The sequence below is a fragment of the Talpa europaea genome, assembly GCF_964194135.1.
Source record: "Talpa europaea genome assembly, chromosome: 10".
NCBI lineage: Eukaryota > Metazoa > Chordata > Mammalia > Eulipotyphla > Talpidae > Talpa > Talpa europaea.
In genome coordinates this window covers 65,865,218-65,889,972 of record NC_140077.1, presented here as the reverse complement: position 1 = coordinate 65,889,972, position 24,755 = coordinate 65,865,218, and the positions used below count along the sequence as shown (strand labels likewise).

Here is a 24,755-nt window from a genome sequence, read left to right as displayed (position 1 = left end):
AGCCTGCCAAGGGCCACAATGTATATACAAGGGTATCCCAATGTGGGCCATAGGCTAGATTCTGGGATCACAGCTGTTAGGGCAGAAAGAGGCAGCAAATGGATATTACGACCAAGTGGGTCATGGTGAAGGGGAAGGGTTTCTCCCTTGACAGTGGTGGACTAGAGGGGTAGTTACTCACCCCATGTCTGCAAAGAACTCCTGGAGCCGCTTCTGCCCATGCACAGACCACAGCTTAAACCTGGCGGCAGTGTAGCACGTGTTACACAGGCTGTCATGGAGGGACCAGTGCTGGTAGAGAGCCAGACGGAGGCTAGGCTGTAGTCAAGGAAGCTGCATTTGTTATAGTGACGCAGGCGTCTCCAGTACATTGTCCCACCCACCCCGGGACCACCTGCATGACAAGCCATCACAGAAGCAACCTAGATCTCATTGACCTTCTTAGCTTAACTTAACTCATACAGAGAACTTATGAGTTGGTAGACACACCAATCTCCTCATGTGACAGAGAAAATGAGGCGCAGAGGTCTGCCAGGCCTCATGGCCACACAGGATGCAGCAGGTCCAATGGGTGTCATGAGGCCAGGCTTTCATTCCATTTGTTCCCCAAATACCCTCCTTTCCACTCTTTAGTTGGTCAGGATGCCTCAGTGAAGCCCCCTTCCTCACTCCACTCCCTTTACCATTTGCGGGGCTGCAAGCACAGCAGTGTGAGGCATTTCCTCCCATGCCCCAAGGATCTTGGGCTGGCCTATTTGCCCCCTGCAGTCATGCTACCATCACACCTGCCCCAGCACATGGCAAGTTCTGATCTCAGCACTGACCCTCTTGACTGGACCGTGGGCATCACCCAGTCCCTGGACACCACGTCTGTTCCTGGGAGGCTCCGGGATGCTGTGGCCCCTTTGCTGGGGGCTTGGTGGTCCCCTGCCTACCAGCTCTTAGATTTGTGAGCACCTCCCACCCAACCAATCCAAACCCTTGTTTACTTGTCCCCAGCCATCCCAGTGGGGACAGGGCAACCCCATCCCTGCCATTGCTTTACTTACCACTGAAGTTGTGAGGCCCCAGTCACACCTTGTACTTGATGCTGCTGCCACTACCTTAGTCTGGCCTGAGCTACTGTTCCTGCCTCCTCACCTGCAGTCAGATGCCTGGTAACTTTTTAAGCACAAGAATCTGAATTCAGGTCACTGTTCTGGGCTCACAGGGCTACTTGCTTTGGACTCTGACTCCCAGACACCACCCTTCTTTCCAGTCCTTTCCTCAGGTTCGCCCCAGGGCATCGACCTGGCTGTCTGTGGCCAGCTGCTCTCCCTCCCACCAAGTATGGCCAACTTTTGGCCCAAGATGCGCCCTCTCCTGAGATGGGCACTCATTCCAACATGTCCCTCATTCTCTTCACTAACACTCCTGTACTCTGTAGTCACATGCTAACTCAGTTGTTTCCTAACTGACATGGCAGATTGCTGTGATTGCTGCCAAGCTGCCTGCACTGCATAGGTGCAGTGAATCTATGAGCTCAAACAATGAGCTCAAAATAGGGGCATGCTGCTTCCTAAAAGCTCTGGTGTTTAGAAGCCAAAGCCATATAGATGTATCAGTATGAACAGGGTGCTAGTGGTTTTGCCAGACTGGGAGTAGAGCAGGACCTTCTTCCCCCAAACCTCTAGACCGGTCTGCTGTCCATCCTGGGGACACAGTGACCACAATCACATAGCCTAACCCCACAACTCAGAGGCATACCATCACTGGAGATATGGGTTGGGACCTGTAGATTCGACAAAGCAAACAGCCACTGGGAAGTGTCCAAGGGCAGTAGTGCTACAGGCACCCCCTAGGCCCGAGCCACAAGGATACTCGTACTCAAAGGAGATGCGTGTGCAGTCCACAGAGAGGGCATTCTCCTCGTCCTCATTCCGGTGGTTGTGCCGGGACACATGGCGCTGCAGGACGCCAATGTCAGTCACGTACTTCATTCTGGAAAGAAGGTATACTGGCCTGGGTTGGCTCCTTCCTCCCCCTCACATATAGCATGGCCTGGGCTTCCTCCCTCCATACTCAGAGGCTGGCTTACCACATGGATAGGGCTGCTCCTATCCAGAACTGAGGAAGCTTTGCCACCTCTTAGAAGCCACGCAGTGTCGGCTAGGAAGACATGAGCAGACGGAACCAGGAAGTGTGGCCTCAAGTTTCACCTGCCTCCCCCTTACTCTCTGCTCTGGGCCACAGCTGCCCTATCCTTACTTATTTAAGGCCTTCTAAGAGCAGACAATTTGGAAGCCATGTGACCTGCCAGTCACAGCCAAGTGGACAATAATCCACAGCAGATGTGGACCCAGCAAAGAAAGCGCTCCAGAGTACAGTGGAGGGCCCCAGTCCAGGTCTACCTGCAAGTGGCCACCAAGCAGAATGATGATGAGGCCTCACCATGGGCCACCATCTCTACCATGCCTGATGATTCCTGGTGCTGCACACAGCTCATGCTGCCCTTCAACAGCAGGGCAGGTGTCCAGGAAGCAGCCCCTGGCCTGTCAAAACATTCCCACACTATAGGACTTGGATGGGGATTTCTGCCATCTATCAGTAGTGACTATACCTGGGGTGGTGCCAGGTGACAGACCTGCCCCGAGGGGAGGATTAGGACCACAGTTGCAGTCCCTGTTGGATCCTTTAAGAATTCCCACCTGACAGCCACCAGAGTGTGGATGAGCTGGTGCATTCTAGAGGGGGCCCTTTACCTCACCATCAGCTCAGACTGACAGGGAGCATCAAAGCCTGCCCATCAAGGGGATAGAATTCAGTTCCATGCCAGCCCACCTAGCAGCTCTCTACAGTAGTCTTTCCCCTGCCTTTGAGACCATCCCCACCTTCCCTCACAGGACTCCTGGGAACCTCACCTCCTCCTACCTGCCCTAGGATGCACCTCTGCATCCTGCAGCAGCACAGAATACAAATGGCACAGAGAGCAGAGAATACCATGCACTTGCTTTTCCCACTGGCGCCACCTGCTGGGCGCCCTGAGGGTGGCTCCACACAAGCCCAAACACTACTCCAGGGGTCCTGGACCTAAGCCCTTTCTTGGTGGTAAGGATCAGGCCCAAAGTCAGACCCCCTCCTACGTGGGACTCTACAGAGACACTGCCACCTATCTCCCCACTGTACACTGTGGCCAGGCTGCATAGGTCAACAATGAACAGCCCAAGGGAATGTATCCTTACTGGGTGATCTTGTCTTGCACCCACTGGTCTGTCAGTCCAACGATGGCCCACCTGGGAGGAGAAAAAAGTGTGATGGAGGGGTCACAGGGAGGGTGAGACAGCTCTCATGGGTATGTCCTTACTCAGACCCATCCTTAGACAGGAGGTCTCCCCTGTGTGGGGTGGAGAGGGGGTGACTCAGAGCTCCTGGCAGTGTCACCACCATGGAAGTTTTCGATAAATAGGAGGAAGATGTAGGATAAGGATGAAGGACACAGCTCTCCGTGTCCTGGCTCACTGCCTGTCTTGCAACAGATACCTGTGCCCTGGCACTGAAGGGCCATGCTATATCACCACATCTGAGCCTACAGTGTCACCCGCCCCTCTGGTACACACCTTGCAGCACAGCAGATCACTTCACGCCCATGTTACTCTAGTAAAATGGCGAGGACAGAGTAACAGCTTGGAGGCCTCTTAAGAACTTTTTGAGATTCTGTCTACAAGTTCATCTTTGACATGAGATGACAGAGGCCCAAGTTGGCCTGACCATCCTGGGATAACGGTCAGGCTACAGCAAGACCAGGGTCACAGATACCCCAGGTGTGCTGTCCCTAGGCACCCCTCTGGGTCTACAGATGTGAAGAGCTGGGATGCTGCATACGCAAAGTGAGGTGGAACAGGCCCTGAAAGTTCACCTGGGAGGGGCAGGGCGCCAAACCACCCACCTTCTCCCAGTGCACTGTGCTTCCTGCTTCAGAAGGACCACTTTAGAAAATGCCACCCAGAGGCATCTTCCCTGACTGATTGCACATCCTCTCAACTCTTTCACATGTGCCTTTTGCATAATTTCCTGCATTTGTTCTTGTGGTATTTCTGGAGTTTAGTGGAAGCATTTCATGGGGGCATATTCTGATATCACGACCAAACTGAAGGAACCTGCAGTACTGGGTGCGCTGTCCAGGGTGCCACTGAGCACACAGCAGGCACACACCATAGGCTCTTAGATGCTGACATGATAGTCGTGTGTCCATGGCTACAGGATGCATGACAGGGCTCGCCCCTGGCCTTACTGTAAAAGCCTGACGCTCCCATCCCAGGATGTGGGGGCTATCAATCCATGATGAGGACTTGGACAGCTGCCCAAGGACAGCAGGCAGGCACTCAGCCAGGCACCGATTCAGGGTGTAACAAAGCATCTCTGGGCCTAGGTGTGACCAATGCCACAGTCACTGTCCTAATTCAATGCAGACCATTACAGCCCCACAATGGGCACTCAGGGCCAGAAGACACGTCTCTAGAAAACCAGAACCTACAACAGAGGGCTCAGAGGGCAGGCCAGGACTATACTCTTTTCAATCAGAAAGACTCTGCAGGTTTAGTTTCTAAATCAATCTGAGTTTATGGCAACATGCCTAAAGCTTCTGCTCTAGGCAACTTAGAGGTGAACAGGAGGATTTTCCCTGCATATTTCACAATGCACAGAGTGGCAAAGATGCCTGACCAGTGCTGTCTTGTTCAAATCTCATGGTCCTTCTGTTTCCTAAAATTCCTAGGCAGCAAAACTGAGTGGTATTATGGGAAGCATGGACCCAAGTCCCACCTTCCTATCCTCTGGACTCTTCAATTACCCCAGCCCCCACAACCCCCCTCCACCACCACTACCCCAAGAGTTAGTGTACAGAGAAGGCTGTCTTATGTCCAGAGCCATGCACATTCCAGAAAGGAGATGCATCCATCTCTGGTGAGGCTCAGGCAGTGACATCTGCCTTCAGATCCTGCCCTCACCATGGGGAGAGAGCTGCTTGGAGAAGACACATAAAGAGCCGACTTTAGCTGTGGGCTACTTACCACAGCATATCGTTCAGGTCCTTGGACATCATCCATGCCAAGTCGAACATCACCATGGCTGACTGCAGAAAGAGAGGACGCAAGGATACTCACAGCATGCTAAAAGCCATATCTGAGCTGCCCAGGCCCCAGCTAAATCCCTGCAAATTCCTCAATTTGCCTGGTCCTGGCTTTTGAGTGGGTTCCAGACTAAAGTGAGGAAGAATGAGAAAATAATTTGTGACTGGCACCTGCTCCTCTGCTAGTAAAGTCATTATGAGCACACCTCATCATGCAACACTGAGCAGGGAGGGCAGGGAGCCAGGTGTAACACTATGCTGGGGGTCTCTATACATCCTGTCGGGCATTAAGGGAGGCACTGAATCCAGGAAGTCAGGACTCTGTCGTCTGTGTAACTGTGTCCATGTGTTCTTCCTGGTTGGCTGGCAACCTAGAACATTCCTAAGGCCAGGCCAAGCAGGGCCTCGGTTCGAGTTACCTGGATGTTAGAGAGGAAGAGTGCCTTAGGACTCCCTGCGAAAGTCTTTTTAACAGGGTTGTCTGCAGGTGAAAGCATCTAGCTCCCTATGAGCAGAGGGCTTGGATTTTGGTGGACATGATAAGGGGGCATTAGTGTCTGACTGGAAGACTTCCCTTAGCCAGGAGATGATGGGCTGCCCACCAGAGAGGACTTTCAAGGGTGATATCTATGGATCTGTTGCCCCACCCACTCCACCAGCTGCTTAGAGATTCCTAAGCACGGCAGACAGAAAGGGGGTGAGGATGATTCTTTGAAGGATAATGGGGCGTTGACAATAAAGGACACTGGAAACATGATACTCACAGTTCAATGTTCCAGGGTCAAATTCTAAAATTAAATACTGGATGCTTTATTTAATAGTTAATTTCTATAGTTCTTTAAGGTCCTGACTTACCACTACTAGAGGCAACACAGTAGGTTTTCTATACAAAATTCTGCTCTGTAATGCAAACACATTGATTGGCCTGTACAGCGCTAGTATTTTATCTTCTTGCATAAAGACCAATTCTATATTTCTGATGATGAATAAATAGCTTTAGCTCTTTGAGCACCTATTAGGAATGAGGGACCATCCCAACAACAGCCTCTGAAAAGATTATTCTCTCATTTTATGAAGGAGAAAGGCTTGTTCAAGGCTCAAAGGGACTGCACCACCTGCCCAGGGTCACACAACAAGAAGTTGTGGAGCTCAGATACAAATAGGCTTTCCTGGCGTTAAAACCTAGGCTCATTTCTCTTCAAGTTTTAAGACACTGACCCCTTGAGGCAGAACTTCACAGTGAATTCCACATTTCTATACTCACCGAGGTCCCGTGATATTCATACTGCTCATAGTCAAAGAGAATGTCTCTTCTGCAATGACAAAAAATGTGACACGTCAGTGGGAAACAATAGAGAGACAGACACTTGGAAGTCTTACAACTTGACAGTACTCAAAGAAACGCAAATGAAACCACAGTGCTCTTTGTTTTCCTTATAAACTCTTCCTTCCACGGATTGTACACCAGTGCCCACCTTATCCACAGGAGACAATTCCCAGACCCCCGTAGATGCCTAAAAATGCAAATAATACAGAATTCTATGTATACTTTGTTTTTTCCTATACATACATAACTAGGCAATGGAAGAGATTAACAATAATAAAAAGACTAATTATAATAATATACTCTAATAAAAGTTATGTAAATAACTCAGACTAACTTATTATATGTAATATTTTTGGGCTATGGCTAACAAATCATGAAAAGCAAAACCACCAATAAGGGGGACTACTGTATCTACACAATGCTGGGGAAAGAGTAAAACTGACACAAAATACTAGTGGTAAAGGAAAATATAAAGTGGGCCTACTGGTGGCGCAAGGGATTAAGCACCGCACTGTGAAGCTATCAGCAGCCACTGCAGCATGAGTTCGATCCCTGGCCAGGGAGCTACCCACATGGCACAGCAGACCTCTCCTGACTTAACCGCTGCTCCCCTCAGCTGTGTATTTCAGTAGATCTGCCAGTTCTGTTCCCCACTCTGTTTCTGGCGAATCCTCTTACCCCCCACACCTCTGGCCTGTACTCCAGTTCTTGTATGCATATATAAATAAATCTTTAAGTAAAATAAATCTTAAAATAAAAGGAAAATATAAAGTGATACAGTCCTAGAACCCACTTCTAAGAAATTATCACAAGACAATTTCAAAGGAACAAGCAAGGCAAAACTCACTATGTGCAAATGTTGTTTACTGCAGCCTCATTTGCCACAGCAAAATACTGGAAGTAACCTATAGTTTAAAAAGAAGAGGAATGGCCAGTTAAGTACTAAGCAGGTTGTAAAGGCTGTTTGGTACTATATAAAATGGTTATATTAAGTGGAGAAGTGCAAAATTATAGGTAGATTATGATTCTATAAAATAAAATCTTGTGAAATCTTGTCCTATTGGTGAAAATGGATTACATCCATTTTTCTTTCCTTACACTACCTGAAATGGCTTTACATTGTCCTAAGATGACTATCAAACACACACCCTTAGTTATAACAGCAGGTGACATTGTCCCCACCTCAATGGCCAATGCTAGGGGAGACCTTCAAGGACAGGTAAAGCAAGGAATGCCTAGTTCAAGGGCACTGCTGCATGTTCACCTCAAGCTAGACTAGCCTTCCCAATATTTCAATTATTTATTTTTAAATTTTATTTATTTTTGTGTACAAGAGCTAGGGTGTAGGCCAGAGGTGTGGAGGGGGGGGGTAAGAAGATTCACCAGACATAGAGTGGGGAGCAGAACAAGTGGATCTGTTGAAATACCCTACTGAGAAGAGCAGCAGGCGAGACAGAAGAGGTCTGCTGTGCCATGTGTGTCAGCTCCCTGGCCAGAGATCAAACTCAGGCCATAGCAGCAATAGTACTGAGACTTAACTCCAAAGCCACCATGGAGGCTCCCTAAATACTTTTATTTTATTTTTTTAAAGATTTATTTATTTATGCATACAAGAACGGGGGCACAGGCCAGAGGTGAGAGGGGTGAGAGGATTCACCAGAGACAAAGGGGAACAGAACAGGCAAATTGACTGAAATACACCACGGAGGGGAGCAGGAGGTGAGTCAGGAGAGGTCTGCTGTGCCATGTGGGTAGCTCCCTGGCCAGGGATCGAACTCGTGCTACAGTGGCTGCGGTCAGCTTCATAGGTTGCGTCCTAACCCCTGTGCCACCAGGGAGGCCCTATTTTTATTTTAAAGGACTTCAGTTTTTAGTTTTGCAATATGAAGAGGAATTGCAGATAACTTAGTTTCCTTTCAAACTTTTTTTTCCTTCAAAAAGTATTACACAATTAGCATCTATCTCACGTGTAAGAAATTGTAAATACATGTCTCTACACCTAGAAAACTATGAAAATAAACAAGCAGGGTCCATCACCCTTAACAAATGGCTTATATTAGATGGACCTGTTTCTATTTAGATGTTTCCTGTTTCTCATAGGATCAGAGGGCAACACTGAGGGGACCTGACCTTTTCCCCAGCGCAGAGACCACATGCTTGTTCCTACAGCCACTGGTCCAGGCTCTAAACTAAACAACTTACCCTAGAGAAGAAAAAATGCATGCAGCCCCCAGGAAAAAATAAGTGTTGGTGACCCCACACATTCACAGGGAGAGTGGACTCCCTGGCATGGGTGCTTCTTATGTGCATACTTACCTCCGGGCCTCCCACTCTCTTTGCTGCCTCCTCTTCATGGTTTGCTCCACTACCTCCTGACACAGGAACAAAATGAACAAAAAGCTGAGTGAATAAGCCAAGAATTTATTTACAAAGCTCAAGAAGGTACTGATTTGGACCTTCTGATCTGAGTTACTGGGCTCAGATCACTGATGTGGGTCATTCCTGTGCTCTGAGCAGTCTGCTCCTCCAGAAGGGAGGGACTGAGGGTGGGGGAACTTCTGGAACCCCTTCTGACCATTCAGAACCAGGGAGACCACTCCATGGGCATGGATGCTTCACCAACTTCCAACTCTGTAGTTGGTCCCAGTTTTCTATTGCCCCTCCCACTGTGTGACCCAGGAAATGCATACAGCCAATCGTACCTTGTGCCAGCTTTCCCATCGGGATTAACTATTTTAATTTTATAGCACAATCCCATTTAGTTCTCACAATAAAGGCATGAAGTAGTATGGGAATTTTAAAAATCCATGGTCCCAGGACTCTGCTTCCAGAAAGATAGGGGTAAATATACCTAAACCCTGTGACAATATATAAAAAACCACAAAATAAAAGTAAAAAGTGGAGAAAAAAGCTGACCAGCTAAGGTCCCTGAGATGTGAGGAATAAAACAGTGATGAGGTCCCTGGACTTTCTTTTGGCTCACATAGCCCAGACTTGTTTGTAATGAAGCTGGCAACACCAACAAATGCAGACAAAAAAGTCCCCAACAAAAATCAAAGGACTAGGAAGGAGCAACCTTAAAAATTAGAAAACTTAACACTATAAATGCTCCACTCTAGCCTCAACCACAAAAAACACTGTGGCTCCAAGCCCACTCACCCCAGCAAAAGTTGAAGTTGGAACCTAGACCCATCCTTGTAAATACCTTCCACTTGTAACACCTCCCTTTCTACCTATAATACCCTCCAACACCCACAGCAGGTTGGTGGCAGAGGAGGCCAAGTAGGGACTTGTTAAAAAGGAGGCACTACCCACCGGAGTTAATACAGGTCAAGTGGGAAGTCTGCCTATAAAGAGGCCATGCCCCCTAACCCTTTCTTTGCCAGAGTGAGCTCAGAGAAAGCAGAACAGACTTAAATAAGACCCAGAGTTTCACAACATAAAATGTCCAGGTTTCAGTTGAAAATCACTCATCCTAACAAGAAGGAAATCTATAGATGCTGATACTAAGATGACCAAGATGTTAGAATTACCTGACCTTTTAAAGCAATCATCATAAAACACCTTAATAATTACAAACACCTAGAACGAATTAAAAAACAGGAAGCCTCACCAAAGAAACATGAGAAAAGAAGAAGCAAATAGAAATTTACAACTGAAAAATACAATAAATGAAATATAAACTCAGTGAATGGACTTAAGAGCAGAATGGAGAAAGGAAAGAACCAGCAGACACAATGGCAGTAATTAGCCAGCCTAATTTCCAGTCATGGAAAATGCTCATCATCGCTTATCAGGCAAATGCAAATCAAAATCACGATAAAATACCACCTCACTCTTGTGAGAATGACCCACATCAAAAAGACTAGAAATAACAATGAGAGAGTGGAGAAAAAGGAATCCTTGTATACTGTCAGTGGTGTTCTAGCCCCTTTGGGAGATAGTATGGAGGTCTTTCAAAATTTTAAAAATAGTAATACCTTATAATCCAGCAATCCTATTCATAGGTGTCTACCCGAAGAAAGCAAAAACAATAATTCATAGGGATACATGCACTCCTATGTTCACTGCAGCACTATTGACAATAGCCAAGTTATAGAAACAACCTAAGTGCCCAATGACAGATGAGTGGATTAAGAAGATGTGGTATATATACACACACTGACTACTACTGAGCTATAAAAAAGATGAATGCTTGGTTGGAGCTGGAGGAGATTATGTTCAGCAAAATAAACCAGTAGGAGAAAGACAAATAACAGATCATTTCACTCATGTGTGGGGTATAGAGAAACAAAAACAAAGGAGTAAAAAAACTAAACCAAAACAAGCCCTAGAAATTTGACCATAGAATTGAAGCTACCAGAGAGGGACAGAGTGGGGAGAATGCAGTAGAAGTTCAAATGGACTATTGTGGATGATTTTGGGTGTTTCAGTAGTAGGAGTGGTATAGTAACACACATATGAAGATGGGTGAACCTATACCCCCATATTATATACAGTGTTATAAATCATTGTTAGCTCAATAGAAATGATACCAAAAAAACAAGAAAAAAACCTTCGCTCTCTTAGTAACTATTCAGTAAAGCTGATTCCACCTAAAGAGAGAGAAAGAGAAATCACCTAACCTGAACAACAGAGAGATCTGCAGGGCTGAGCGGGGTGGGGGTGTGTGTGTGGATAAAAACAGCCTCAGGAACCTATGGAGCTTCAACAAAAGATCTAACACTCAAGGCATCAGTGTCCTGGAAAGAGAGGAGAAAGAAGGTGAGCCGAAAACATACTTGAAGAATAATGGTTGAAAACTTGGCAAGAACCATAAAATTACAGATTCAAGAAGCAAAGACTCAAATAGAAAACCTAAATAAAACCACACCAAGACAAATCATAATTAAATTTGCAAACATAAAAGCCAAAAATAAAAAGTCTCGAAAACCGCAAAAGAAAAATGATACACTACCTATAGGGGAAAAACAATTCAAATGATAGATTTCTCATTCAGAAACGATAAAGGCCAGAGGAAGTGGCACATTTTTTAAGTGCTGAAAGAAAATAATAACCTGAATTCTACATCCATTTGAATATATCTTTCAGGGCCTCCCTGGTGGCACAAGGGATTGGGCACCGCACTATGGGGTAGTCCGCAGCCTCTGAAGCACAAGTTCGATCCCTGGCTGGACAGGGAGCAACCCACATGGCGAGGCAGACCTCTCCTGACTCACCTGCTGCTCCCCTCAGCAGTGAATTTCGGTCAGTCCGCCTGTTCTGTTCCCCACTTTGTCTCTGGTGAGTCCTCTCACCCCACCCCACTCCCCATCTCTGGCTGTGCCCCAGCTCTTGTATGCATAAATAAATAAATCTTTAAAAATAAATAAATAAATAAATAAATCTATCTTTCAGGAATGAAAGGAATGAAATAAGAAAAATAAAAATTTATCACCAGCATATCTCCCCTAAAAAAGTTAAAATAGGTTTTGTAAAGAGAAAGGAAATGACAAAAGAAGAAACCTTAGACTATCAAGAAGAAAGAAGATGATAACCAAAAATTGGGTAAATACAATAGGCTTTCTTTACCCTTTTTGAGTTTTTTTTTTTTTTTTAAAGATTTATTTATTTATGCATACAAGAGCTGGGGTATAGGCTGAAGGTGCAGGTGGGTGACAGTATTCACCAGAGACAGAGTGTGGAGCAAACAGGCTGACTGGCTGAAATACACTGCTGAGGGGAGCAGCGGGTGAGACAGGAGAGGTCTGCTGTGCCATGTGGGTCAGCTCCCTGGCTGGGATGGAATTTGTGCTGCAGTGGCTGCTAATAGCTTCATAGCGCTGAGACTTAACCCCTTGTGCCACCGCCCCCTTTTGAGTTTTACAATGTTTAAAATGTTTAACTATTGTGGGCCTCCCCGGTGGTGCAGCGGTTGAGCGCTGGGTTGCGAAGCTGCCCCCCGGCCTCTGCGGCGCTGGTTTGATCCCCGGCTGCTCCCCGGCCATCGGAGGAGGGTCCCACATGGTGCGCAGACCTCTCCTGCCGCCCGCTGCTCCCCTCAGCAGTGTACTTCGGTCCTTCTGCCTGCTCTGCTCCCCGCTCTGGCTCTGGTGAATTCTCTCACCCTCCCGTGCTTCTGACTGTACCCAGTGCATGTATAAACAAAACAAACAAACAAACAAACAAACAAACAAAATAAATAAAAACATGCCTCTATAAAAAAAAAAATTAAAAAAAAATGTTTATTGAAACAAAAATACATTGTATGATGTGGTTTTAAATGCAGGTGGAGGAAATATATAAGAAAATTATGTTATATACAGGGGAGAGTAAGGAACATAAAGGGAGGTAAGCTTTCTGCATCTGACTCAAACTGGTAAAATGATAATATTAATGAGTTGTGATATGTTATGTACTTATAATACCTGGAGCAACCAGTAAAAACTAAAAAAAAAAAAAAAAAAAAAAAATTACACAAGCTATACTTAGAAACAATTTTCAAAAAGGAAAGTAGAAATGTAGAGAACAGAGAAAAAAATCTCAGAATAAACCATAATATACCAATAATTAAAATAAATTTCAGTTTAAATGCAACAATTAAAAAAGATCAGATGGAGAAAGACAAATACCATATGACATCACTTATATGTGGAAGATAAAGAACAAAACAACAAACAAAAAAGAAAAAAACCTACTCTAGATTTTGCAACAGAATGTTTGTAGAACCAAAGGGGCAGGGAGATGGGAAGTGGGTAAAATGGGTCAATTATATGGTGCTAGATGGAAACTAGACTTTCACTGATGATTATAATATACTATTACAGGTATCAAAATAGAAATCTGTACACCTGAAAATAATACTATGTTTTAAACCAGTATAACTCAATTGAAAAAAAAAAATCGTGGGATAGGATGGGGACTATTTTTGGAAATTATGCCATGAAAATAAGTACAATGGATATAGTCGGCTTTTGATTTTTTAATATCAAAACACATAGATATTATAGAATTATAATTGATACAGTAGATACACATAGATACAATAGAATTATAATTGCAGTGTTACTATGACTTTTAGGGCTGAATTTTAAAACCCTCAAGAGGAATATTTCTAAATATTTAATAAGGCAATGGTAAATATTTGGGTCATTTTAGGTGATCAGGGAAAAGCTAAATTTAGAAAATATATGTGCAGATAAACCCAGGGTCAATATGTTTTCGAGATTATTTTCATTTTACTTTCTGAGGATAAATAGTATGGTTTGATGCATTCAGGTTGGTTTTCAATAAATGTAGACCACCTGACTGAAAAAAAACAACAAATGAGGGCCTCCCTCGTGGTGCAAGGGATTAAGTCTCAGCACTATGAAGCTATCAGTAGCCACTGCAGCAGGAGTTCGATCCCTGGCCAGGGAGCTAACCCTCAGCACAGCAGACATCTCCTGTCTCACCTGCTGCTCCCTTTAGCAGTGTATTTCAGTCAATCTGCCTGTTCTGCTCCCTACTTTGTCTGTGGCAAATCTCCGCACCTCCGGCCTACACCCCAGCTCTTGTATGCAAAAATAAATAAATCTTTAAAAAAACAAAAACAAAAATAAACGAAAATCAAACAAGAAAGCAAAAAGGATGGAATATTGTTCTAGGTTAAAAGATAAGTAACTAGGGCCTCCCCGGTGGCACAGGCAGTTGAGCACAGCGCTGTGAGCATGTCCGCCGCCTCTGCGTTGCCGGTTCAATCCCCGCCAGCTGTGGAGCAACCCACATGGCAAGCAGACCTCTCCTGTCTCACCTGCTACTCCCCTCAGCAGTGTATTTCGTCAGTCTGCCTGTTCTGTTCCCTGCTTTGTCTCTGGTGAATCTTCTCACCCTCCCATGCATCTGGACTGTGCCCCAGCTCTTGTATAAGTAAAATAAATCTTAAAAATACATAAATAAATGAAAGGTAAGTAACTAAATAATGCAAATGTGTCGACCTTGATTGGATTATGGTACAGAATAAAAATAGTCACAAATCTACTTTGGGGACAATTAAAGAATGTGAATATGGGGCTTCCATGGTGGCGCAAGGGGTTAAGACACAACCTATGAAGCTATCCGCAGCCTCTGCATCACAAGTTTGATCCCCTGGCCAGCCAGGGAGCAACCCACATGGCACAGCAGACTTCTCCTGTCTCGCCCGCTGCTCCCCTCAACAGTGTATTTCAGTCAATCTGCCTGTTCTGTTCCCCTTTGTCTTTGGTGAATCCTCTCACCCCTCTCACCTCTGGCCTGTGGTCCAGTTCTTGTATGTATAAATAAATAAATCTTTAAAAAAAAAAGAAAAAGAATGTGAATATGGACTGAATAGTAGATGATATTAAGACATTAAGTTCTTATGTATAGTAATGGTATTGTATTTATGGGGGGAAATGTCTTTGTTCTGAGGAGATACATATGGAAGAATTTATGGGGGGGTATCCCCACCTGCACCATATTTTCAAAATAAATAAAATAAAACATGGCAAAATGTGAACAGCTGTTAAATCTAGATGGCAGATTACTATAGATATTCTGTGTACTTTTTTCCTTTCAACTATTAAATACACTTGAAAATTTTCAAATGAAAAATATGGGAAATTATGCATGCTATATACCATATTATATTAAACATTCATAAACTTAGATTCTAGATGTGCTAAACATGTAAACAAGTTCTTTTTTTTTTTAAAGATTTATTTATTTATACATACAAGAACAGGAGTACAGGTCAGAGGTGCAGGCGCTAAGAGGATTCAGAAAGAATGGGGAACAGAACAGACAGACTGACTGAAGTACACTGCTGAGGGGAGCAGCGGGCGAATCAGAAGAGGTCTGCTGCGCCATGTGGGTTGCTCCCTGGCTGGGGATCGAACCCACGGCGTAGTGGCTGTGGCCAGCTCCATAGGTTGCATCTCAACCCTCTGTGCTACGAGGGAGGCCCCTAAACATGTAAACAAAGTTCTAACACGTTCTGCATCTAATCAAAACCACCAACCATCACTATCATCAAACTCTCTGGTAAATTCTCGCATACCCTTGCTCAAAGTTGCTGGCCACCCGCTAGAAATTGCCCTTCCCCTCTTTCAGAAGCTTTGCAACTGTGGATGCTTTTCCCTGGACTCCAATCTTGGAAAGCTCCTGGCTCCTCCCCTCTCATTCAGGTCTCAGTCAAGTGTCTGTGGCCACTTTCATAAACTGGCAGTCAGTTCTCTCTCTAGTCCCTGCCTTCTTGTAGTTTCCCTCTAGTATCTATCTCCAGTTGAAACCATCCTCTATCCATGTTCATTCATGTATTCCTCACCTGTCTCCCCCACTGCAGAGGAAGTTTCATGAAGTCAGGAATTTGTTATCCTTCTGGCACCCCAGAGTCTGGCCAATACTTGGAACATAGTAGGTACTTCAAAAATAATTATTAGTGTGGGGAATTTCAAGAGTCTTGTCTGCAATACATGAATGAATGTTTCCAGGGAGAGTTCTACCAGATACTGATTATTTGGGGCCCCAATGAAAATCAATAGTTCATCAATAATTAAAAGAATGCTATTAAAGGGGCCTCCCTGGTGGCACAGGGGTTAAAGACACAGCACTATCAAGCCATCGCCAGCCACTACAACATGAGTTCGATCCCTGGCCAGGGAGATAACCCACATGGTGCGGCAGACCTCTCCTGTCTCCCCTGCTGCCTTCCTTAGCAGTGTATTTCAGTAAATCTGCTGTTTTGCTCCCCACTCTGTCTCTGGGGACTCCTTTCATCCCTTGCACCTCTGGCTTATACCCCAAATCTTCTATGCATAAATAAATAAAATCTAAAAAAAAAAAAAAAAAGAAAAAAAAAAAGAAAGAAACATTCAGAGATTAAAAAAAAGAAAGACTAGAAGGTAAAGACCACGGTCTGCAGAAAGCTTAACAAAAGGCTGAGAAAGAGGAAATAAAATTTCAGAGTGGGCCTGAGAGGTCTCAGATCAGACTACCCAAAACTCCAGAGAAAGGAAAGGGCAAAGGTAAGGAAAGCAAAGAGAGAAATTTCTTGGCTTTGAAACCTAGGTTTAAAAGGGCTCCACTAAAGCATATTATTGTGAAATGTCAGGCATAGACGAAGACCCTCCATTCCAGAGGCAAGTTTTAGGTTGTACACCAAGGCTAGGGAGCAGATGGCATGTTTCCTCAACACTGCAACACTGAACACCGCGTAAAACCTAGTAATTCTACTTTTGGCAAAAGTCACCAGCCTTAGACAGGCCCCTTCCATTGACAGGCACCATATCTAGTAAGTGGTTCAAACTCAAGACCACTCATATCTTTGCATTCAAGATGCCCTAGAGTGACCATCTGATATTTGGGGCCCCAATGAAAATCAATAGTTGATCAATAATTAAAAGAACCAACCGTGGCAAAGAGCCACAGACCCAATTTGCCCCTCCAAGCTGACTGTACAGAGAGTGATTCTAGAAAGGAATAGGGAAGGGAATGGATGCTTATGTTTGCTATTTATTGCTTCTCTATATATCTTGTTAAAATTGTTTGCTATTTAGGTTCAGTGGTCTTAAGTTTCAGTTCACCTCATGGGGTTCTGTTATATAGATAAGTAGTTGTGGTTCAGAGAAATCCTATAACCTGCATGAGTCCAAAATCAGGGTCCACACCCACTGTATCCCAGCTCTGCCTGGATCTGGCAGGATCTGCTGACCTCTGGCCTCTGTGAGTGAAAAGCTCCTCAAGACAATGGAGCGAGGTCCAAACTCACCTCTTCTAACCGTGTGCGCTTCTCAGAAGGCTCTGATCCATCTTCACTTTCATCTCCCAGATGATCCTCATCATCCTCTTCATCCCTAAAAATGTCATCATAGGCAGGAACTTCAAGGTCATCATCTTGCTTAATGAGTAGTTTGATCTAAGATTAAAACAAAGAGCAATCAAGTCTTTCCTCTCTCCTTGATAGAAAATTATCTCCTAAGTAGCTGACTCATAAGTTTTTTTTTTTTTTAAGATTTTATTTATTTATGCATACAAGAGCTGGGGTTCAGGCCAGAGGTGTGGGGGGGGTGAAAGGATTCATCAGAGACAGAGTGGGGAACAGAACAGGCAGATTGACCGAAGTACACTACTGAGGGGAGCAGTGGGAGAGTCAAGAGAGGTCTGCTGTGCCACATGGGTTGCTCCCTGGCCAGCCAGGGATTGAACTCATGCTGCAGAGGCCGCAGATTGCTTCATAGTGCGGTGCTTAACCCCCTGCGCCACCAGAGAGGCCCTGACTCATAAATTTTCTGTACATACAAATAGCCTCTTGTTTGAGAAGAATTCCAGACATCTCAGGCATTTTCTTGTTTCCATTTCTATTCAGAGAGGTGCTGGAGTTGCATGATGAGGTATGCAGAAATTGTAAAAATTTGAACGTTATTTACAGTTACTTAAATCTGGAGAAATTCTCCCTTGTATGCTTCACACCAAGCCAATGAAATGAACACCCCCCAACTTGGCCTCTCATAGAGGATGTGAAAAAGTGCAACTTTCTGTGAGTCAAACTCCTATCTCTAAAAGCAGTTCCGAGCTAACATCTCTTACAGAGGTATTTCATTTGATAATTTCAGGGTCAACACTTTGTTGATGTGGGTGGAAAATCCACTCAAAGAATGGTTAGGTGACTGCTCCGTGCTCAGGGGTTCAGAGAGAAAGTGCAGCAGAGTCATTTCGGCAAACTTGCCTCTTGATAGTCCCCGTATCACCCCTTAGATGGACAGCCCCACACTGAGAAGTCAATGAGGGTGAGCTGGACCTTAATTCCATGGGCAGACTAAGTGCAGGATTTTGTCCCTTCAAATCCTAGGTCAAGTGAATTTCAGAAATGCATTCTGACGGTTAGGTGCCACGTTTCACATTAAAGATGGATAAGGCCAGGTTCTTGTCCTCAGGCTGTCAGGGAGGTGGATATCAAGTACAATGTTGTCCATGGCATATAAAGGTACCGACAGATAGGAGATCTTGGAGGAGGATAAGTCCCAAAGGTCTAGTTACCTGGGTATCATTGTATACATTCACAACATTGACTGGTCTGTGGGTGTCACAAACAAAAAATCTGGCTTCTTCATCAGGCTGAAGGATATCCAATAGGTCTACATTTGCTCCACAGTTTAGGAGGATAAAATAACGGAACTGAAAAAAAAGAGAGACACTGTAAAACAAGTATACTGACAAGGTCCTGTTCCCTTCACCACACTAGGCCTCTGAGTTCTTCTGCTGAGACACACTAAGACCCTGACCTTTGGCAGGGTCATGATTGATAGGTGGCTAGAGAGGAAAGGAAGGGTACCATACCTAGTACAGGAATCTGCACATACACACACAGCATAGGTTACATGTACACTATATGCCTAATGATGTTTTCTTTAAACTAAAGCTCTTGCTTTGAATTGAGATCCCTGCCCCTATGATGCCTGAGTGAGTGCTGGACACTGGTGCCATCAGAGATAAACCAAGCTCAGTAGGCCAATAAGTATGAAGGTCAAGAAAACTGGGAGGCTGATAACAAACTCTGGGGGCTAAACATGACAAATATCAGGAACATCAACTATGCCCAGCTGTTTTGATTCACTTATGATTGTTTTTATTCAGCTCACTAAAAACAGTCAGCTAGAGATGAGATATTAGAATGGCTTCTTCAGAATGATATGCCCATCACTCTCAGATGCTGCCCAGTTATCTAAATAAACATGCTTCTTATAGATTCATTTCCTGTCTCTGCTCATTAGTATCAGTAGTGACAAGCAGAAGGACCAGCATTTCCAGTAAAAGGATGACAAAAGGCTCTAAATGTGGCCACAACTAGCCTGTGCTAAGTGCTTTAACATCCTCCACATGATATTTCATTTTCATGACAATACTATGAGGTAGGTCCTCTGGCTACCCCTGCTTCAATGAGAGTACATAGAGTTTCAGCATGCCAGAGCCTGACACATAGGGTCAAGAAGCTGATAGTGGGCATGAAGACTTCAAATACATAACCAGGCCACTGCTCTGATGCACTGCCTCTCCATGTTAGTAACATTGTACAGGTTTAAATATTTAGCATATCTCAAGCAGCTTATAATTAATGGGCACCTAAATATCAAATTAAGCTTTTTACTACATCTTGTCATTTTAGAGAATCCTTTCCTTATAAATAAGAAACTGGTACAGGTCCATCTGTGATGACAGGAGTTCCAGGCAAGGATTTATCTCGGTCAGACACTTTTAGATGTGACTAGATACTCCAGGGACCTGTTTCCATAACCCAGCCCTTCCCCCTCCATGGTGTTTAAGTTGTCCCATCACTCATTACAGCCCCATGCAGAGGTGAGAGGCACCCTGGCCTCTACTGTTTAAATTAAAATGGGAGAAGACAAGTCCTGATATCAAGCTGCAAACTGGAATATATTTTCTTGGATAATGTAAATTAGTGCTCTAATATAAAATAATTCTAACTAGGCCATATCAAAGCCAACTAATTCTCCAAGCACCTAACAATGCAATGTCTCCAACACAAGTTCAGATTTAGGGCTGTCCTACAACTTGAGGGTAAGTCACCAATGTACATAACTTGTTTTTCACTTCCATGTTGCCTAATATAGTTAGTACTGCAATTGGAAGAATGCTAAATGTTAAGAAGTTGAATTCAGTTAAAAAGTCTAATTATTCTAAAATGCATCTTTCATACCTGTTCTTTATGCTCAAGAAATGCAGTTTCAAGTTCTTGCCACCCAGAAACTGGAACCAGTGTATACTGCACGTGGTCACACTGGAACAGGGCCTGGAAAGAGATTATTTTCCAAGTCTTTCATATTTAAAATATCTAAAATTTACCTTGAAATGCAAATTAAAAAAAAAAAAGCTGGCTGAGAAATACTATGTGAAAGAGAAACATTAGCAAATTTTAATAGGAAAAACTAAGTGATGGGGATGTGTTCACTGTATCATTCTTCAACTTGTTGATTTTTTAAAATTACCTAAACTATGGGACCAAAGCTCATGTAAACACTACTCATATTCAAAACCAAACCAATGGTCTTCCCTTACAAAGGAATCCTGCATTTTCAGTATTGCTTTATGACACCACTATGCCCTCGGTAATTACTATTTCCTGTCTCAAACCCACATTTGAGAGAAGCACCACGATAGGCCTCTCAGATGTAAACACCTTTTGTCTAGGTTATTTTAACTAGTCTCCCTTCTCAATTCAACCCAATACTGTCCTGCCGGGGAGATGAACTTTCACAGTCCTCCTCCCCAGCTTTCAATTGTAGCAGCAGCAGTCCCTACCCTAGACTAGGGTCACATGAAGGTGGGGTCGGGGAGATGTTCTCAACGCTGCTTCTCAGCTCCCGCCAAACTCCCTACCTTTCTGTTCCGTCTTAACTCCAATCCCACTTCCCATCCTCTGCGTCTACCACGTACTCCTACTACCTCCAGGATCCACCCGGTACCCTCATCTCTGGCGCCGGCCTCGCCCTCCCAAGTCCATAGGGCTAACCTGAAGGATCTTGCAAGCACACAGGGCGTCCACGTCCGAGGCCACGAAGAGAAGAACCCTCTATGGGGTGAAGAGAGAGCAAACTGAGTACAAAGATCCAAACCCCGGCCCCTTCCACTCTCCCACGGCCGCTTCCGCTCATCGCTCCCCCCCGACAAATTTAAGGGTCCCAGACAGGGGGGTTACCTGGCTCTGGACCACCTCGTAGAACTCTTTGCGGAAATCGGCCACGAACATGGCCACAGCAACCACAGCCCAGAGATAGCTCTAAGACACCGAAAGCTCTGGCGGCGGTCAAGGCTCCCGCCAAACTAGGGACTGTCCGATTGGCCAGAGGCCACCAACCAATAGCTACTTAATTCGCTGCCTTTCCTTCTTCTGATTGGGTTCTATTGGGGGGCAGCGCTCGCCATTCAAGGGCTGGAAAGGTTCGGCCCGCCCCCAAAGAAAGGTCAGCTATAGGCGAGACGCAACATGGTTTCCCACTTCCACTCCCATTTACCCAGAAACCTCCTGCCCAGTGGACATCTTTACTTTGGGAAGATAATCTTTTTGCTTCCCATGGTAACTCTGGGAAAAAGAACTTTTCTTGTCATAAAGAATATTTACACATCGAACAAGAGGATCAGTTTACGACTTCAAGAGGCTTTCGCTCTATTTCGAAGGCGGATGCATAGCTTACTTCCGCCCGAGTCTAAAATGGCCGCCGCAAAGGCCGGAGATTTACATGCATTCTGGGTAGTGTAGTTAGGGAACGGGACCTACTAAATTTATCTGGAGGGGCGGGCTATCGAAGTGTAACAAGACAATTACAATATTAATCTAGAGGGGCCGGAAATGAAAGGGCGTTTTAGCATATAGTCCTGGGAAATACTGATCTTAGCGCCTCTGCCTGACTTTCTCTTTTGCAGCCGACTCCTGGCCTCTGCACCTCCCCCCGAGCCCGGGTCCGGCACTTCCGGTGAGCCTCCCTGGGCGTCGGAGCCGGAGCGACTGGGGAGGCTGAGGGGCGCTGGTGGACGGACTCCCGCCGTAGCATTCCCCGGACGGCGCGGCATCTGCGGAAGTGACCCACCATGGTGAGTATCAACGGGCCGGGGCTGGGGCCAGGGACCCGGGCTGGGGCTGGACGTGGCGGACATGACGGCAGCGGAGATGCCGAGTCACCCCGGCCCGAGCCCGGCTCCTCTGCGGATTCGGGACGCTTCCGCGAGAGCCGCACATGGGACCTCCAGCGGCCTTGGCTCATCTCCGCTTGCCCCGGTAGTGGTTCGCGTCGCCTCTTAGTTGGACTTGAGCTCCTTGAGGGCAGATGGGAACTATATACGTTTGTGTCCTCCCACGGCTCGGGAAAGTGCCAGACACGTAACAGGTTTCCTCAAACACTAAATTGATTGAATGGGGAGGCCGCCCGGTGGGCGGGAACGCGCAGCTTTTGCCCCCGCTTCGCCTGGTCTGTCTTCGACTGTTTAAGTGATTCAATAAAGATAATAGTACACTTTCCGTCACACAGCTTCTATTTAACACCTGCAGTCTCCTATTCTTTAACTCATTTAATCCCTCAGTGCCTTTGGAGGCAACGATGAGTGTTATAATTTTGCCCGTGAGAAAACTAAGATTTAAAAGGTAACGTCGAAGTCACAAAAACGGGGAGTGGAAATTTGAAGCCAGTCTGTCTGGTTGTAAAAGTCATTCCCTTACTGTTGTACAGCACTGCTTCCAGGTCACCTGTTTATTTTACTAAAAACTAGGGGTGATTATTAGATTTTATTCTAAGTGTTTCAATGTCGAATCTAACTTCTAAAGTACGTCCACTCAACATTGAATAGAACGCAGATTGTTATGGGTATTAAATACTGTGTGCACCTCTTCCTCTTTCATACTGGGAAAAGAAGAAACGGATTAGATGGAGTTGAAGTAAGAGGGCTAAGGGAGTTCCCACTCCTGTCCTTCATTGAAACACTGCTTGTTTGTTTTTTTTTATTCATTATGCTTCTTGAAGTTGTTGTTTGTTTTTTTTTTTTTTTTAACAGAGTTTTGCTTAAAAGAAGAGAGAAAAAGTTTTGATAACTACTGTGCTAGATTTTCGGTGAATGAAGAACCCTTTGAGATTTTTAAGCAGGAGCGTGCTATATTATTTACACCTTAGGAAGACAGCTGACTGAGCTTGCTTATTTTGGAATAGCTGATATTTTATAGGTAGATGGTTTTCCCTCTACTTAATGTCTATTTGACATTAAGTCAGGTAAAACTTGTGGTAAAAAATACATTAATTTACCACCTTAACCATTTTTAAGTGTACAGTTCAATAATAATAGACATACCTGTATTATGTAATGGCTCTCCAGAACCTTTTCTTCTTGTAAGACTGAAACTCCATCAAACAACTCCCTATTCTTCCCCTTCCCCAGCCCAAGCTTCCCCATCTCCTGGCCATCACTATTCTGCTTTATGTCTCTATGAATTTGACTACCTTAGGCACTTCATATTAGTGGAATAATATACTATTTGCTTTTCATGATTGCCTTATCTCACTGAGCATAATGTCCTCAGAGTTCATCCATGTTGTAGCATGTGTCAGAATATCTTTTCTTCTTAAGGCTGAATAATAGTTCACTGTGTATATGCTATATTTTGTTTGTTCATTCATTTATTGATGATTTTTTAAGTGTTTCCACCTCTTGGCTATCGTGAATAGTGCTGTTACGGACATGGGTCTGGAAATACATCTTCAAGATATATTTGAATTGAGTCCTCCCTATTATGAGGACTTACATTACTTTTTTTTAAATGTCATAGTAATTGCAGTACCTTTAGAAGACCCTAGATTGCTGTGTAACATATCTATGATCAGAAGCTATAGTTTAAGAGCTGGGATGTTAGTTTTTTGAGGGTACCATGTTTTGGCTTTACTTACTAACATGAGGGAGTATCGTAACTTAGCACATTGAGAGCGCATGGGAGGGACATGTGCCTTGGGCAGAGAAGGGAAGGTTCCTGGAGATAGAAAAGATAGTTATGGAAATTAGGGGAGAGGGTGCAAACACTGGTCACCTGCTCTCCTGCTGCCTGTTTTCTGCCTGGCTCCCTATCCTGGCATTCAGGCCACTGCAGAGAGTTCCTGACTGCCCACTTAAAATAGCATACTGAAACTCTCTTTCTATTATTCTTTTCTTACCTCCAGAACATTAATCACTGCTCTTAGACATGCAGACTGTTTACTTTGCTGGTTTCCTTTACTTGGATGTCAGTTCTGCCAGTTCAGAGATTGCACCTGTTTTTATTCATGAACAAACAACACTAGTGTGATTTTTCCCTAGATCAGCTACTGGGCTCCCAAGAAAGATGTTTTTGTTTTTGTTTTTCCAGAGATTTATTTATTTATGCATACAAGAGCTGGGGTACAGGCCAGAGGTACGGGGTGGGGTGGGGCGGGGAGAGGATTCACCAGAGACAGAGAGCGGAATAGAACAGGCAGATGTACTGAAATACACTGCTGAGGGGAGTGGTGGGCAAGACAGGAGAGATCTGTTGCGCCATGTGGGTTGCTTCCTGGCCAGCCAGGGATTGAATTCGTGCTGCTTAACCACTTGAGCCACCAGGGATGCTCACAAGAAAGAGATTTTTTTTTAAAATTAAAAGAGGAAAAGTGTTCCAGGCAGAGGAATCAGCCACCAGAGACATGGCAGGTTTGCAGTTGTGGGGGCTCCCCTAAGGTGTCTTTGAGGTCCACCAGGATCCTGGAGTGGTTTGGCTGATAAATTAAGGACAGGCTTGACATGAACAGTTTTATATTTTCATAAGCTCACACTATCCAA

The 24,755-nt window shown here is 44.8% G+C and overlaps 1 protein-coding gene across 7 annotated transcripts in view; it reads right to left on the bottom strand.

The window, feature by feature from the left end:
- Window positions 1-21,174, bottom strand: part of CDC45 (cell division cycle 45) — a gene marked incomplete at both ends in the record, with an annotated part of 42,664 nt that extends 21,490 nt beyond the window's left edge. Inside the window, 11 exons of one of the 7 annotated variants that reach the window (XM_084246311.1) lie at window positions 182-313; window positions 1,861-1,980; window positions 3,222-3,272; window positions 5,049-5,110; window positions 6,372-6,420; window positions 8,751-8,806; window positions 17,179-17,325; window positions 18,447-18,584; window positions 20,125-20,217; window positions 20,938-20,997; window positions 21,124-21,174. In XM_084246311.1, coding sequence (XP_084102437.1) covers window positions 182-313; window positions 1,861-1,980; window positions 3,222-3,272; window positions 5,049-5,110; window positions 6,372-6,420; window positions 8,751-8,806; window positions 17,179-17,325; window positions 18,447-18,584; window positions 20,125-20,217; window positions 20,938-20,997; window positions 21,124-21,174 — 959 coding nt within the window. The remainder of the gene's footprint in view (window positions 1-181; window positions 314-1,860; window positions 1,981-3,221; window positions 3,273-5,048; window positions 5,111-6,371; window positions 6,421-8,750; window positions 8,807-17,178; window positions 17,326-18,446; window positions 18,585-20,124; window positions 20,218-20,937; window positions 20,998-21,123) is intronic. The other 6 variants (XM_084246314.1, XM_084246313.1, XM_084246312.1 and 3 more) reach the window with 6 other exon arrangements.
- Window positions 21,175-24,755: the final 3,581 nt, after the last annotated feature.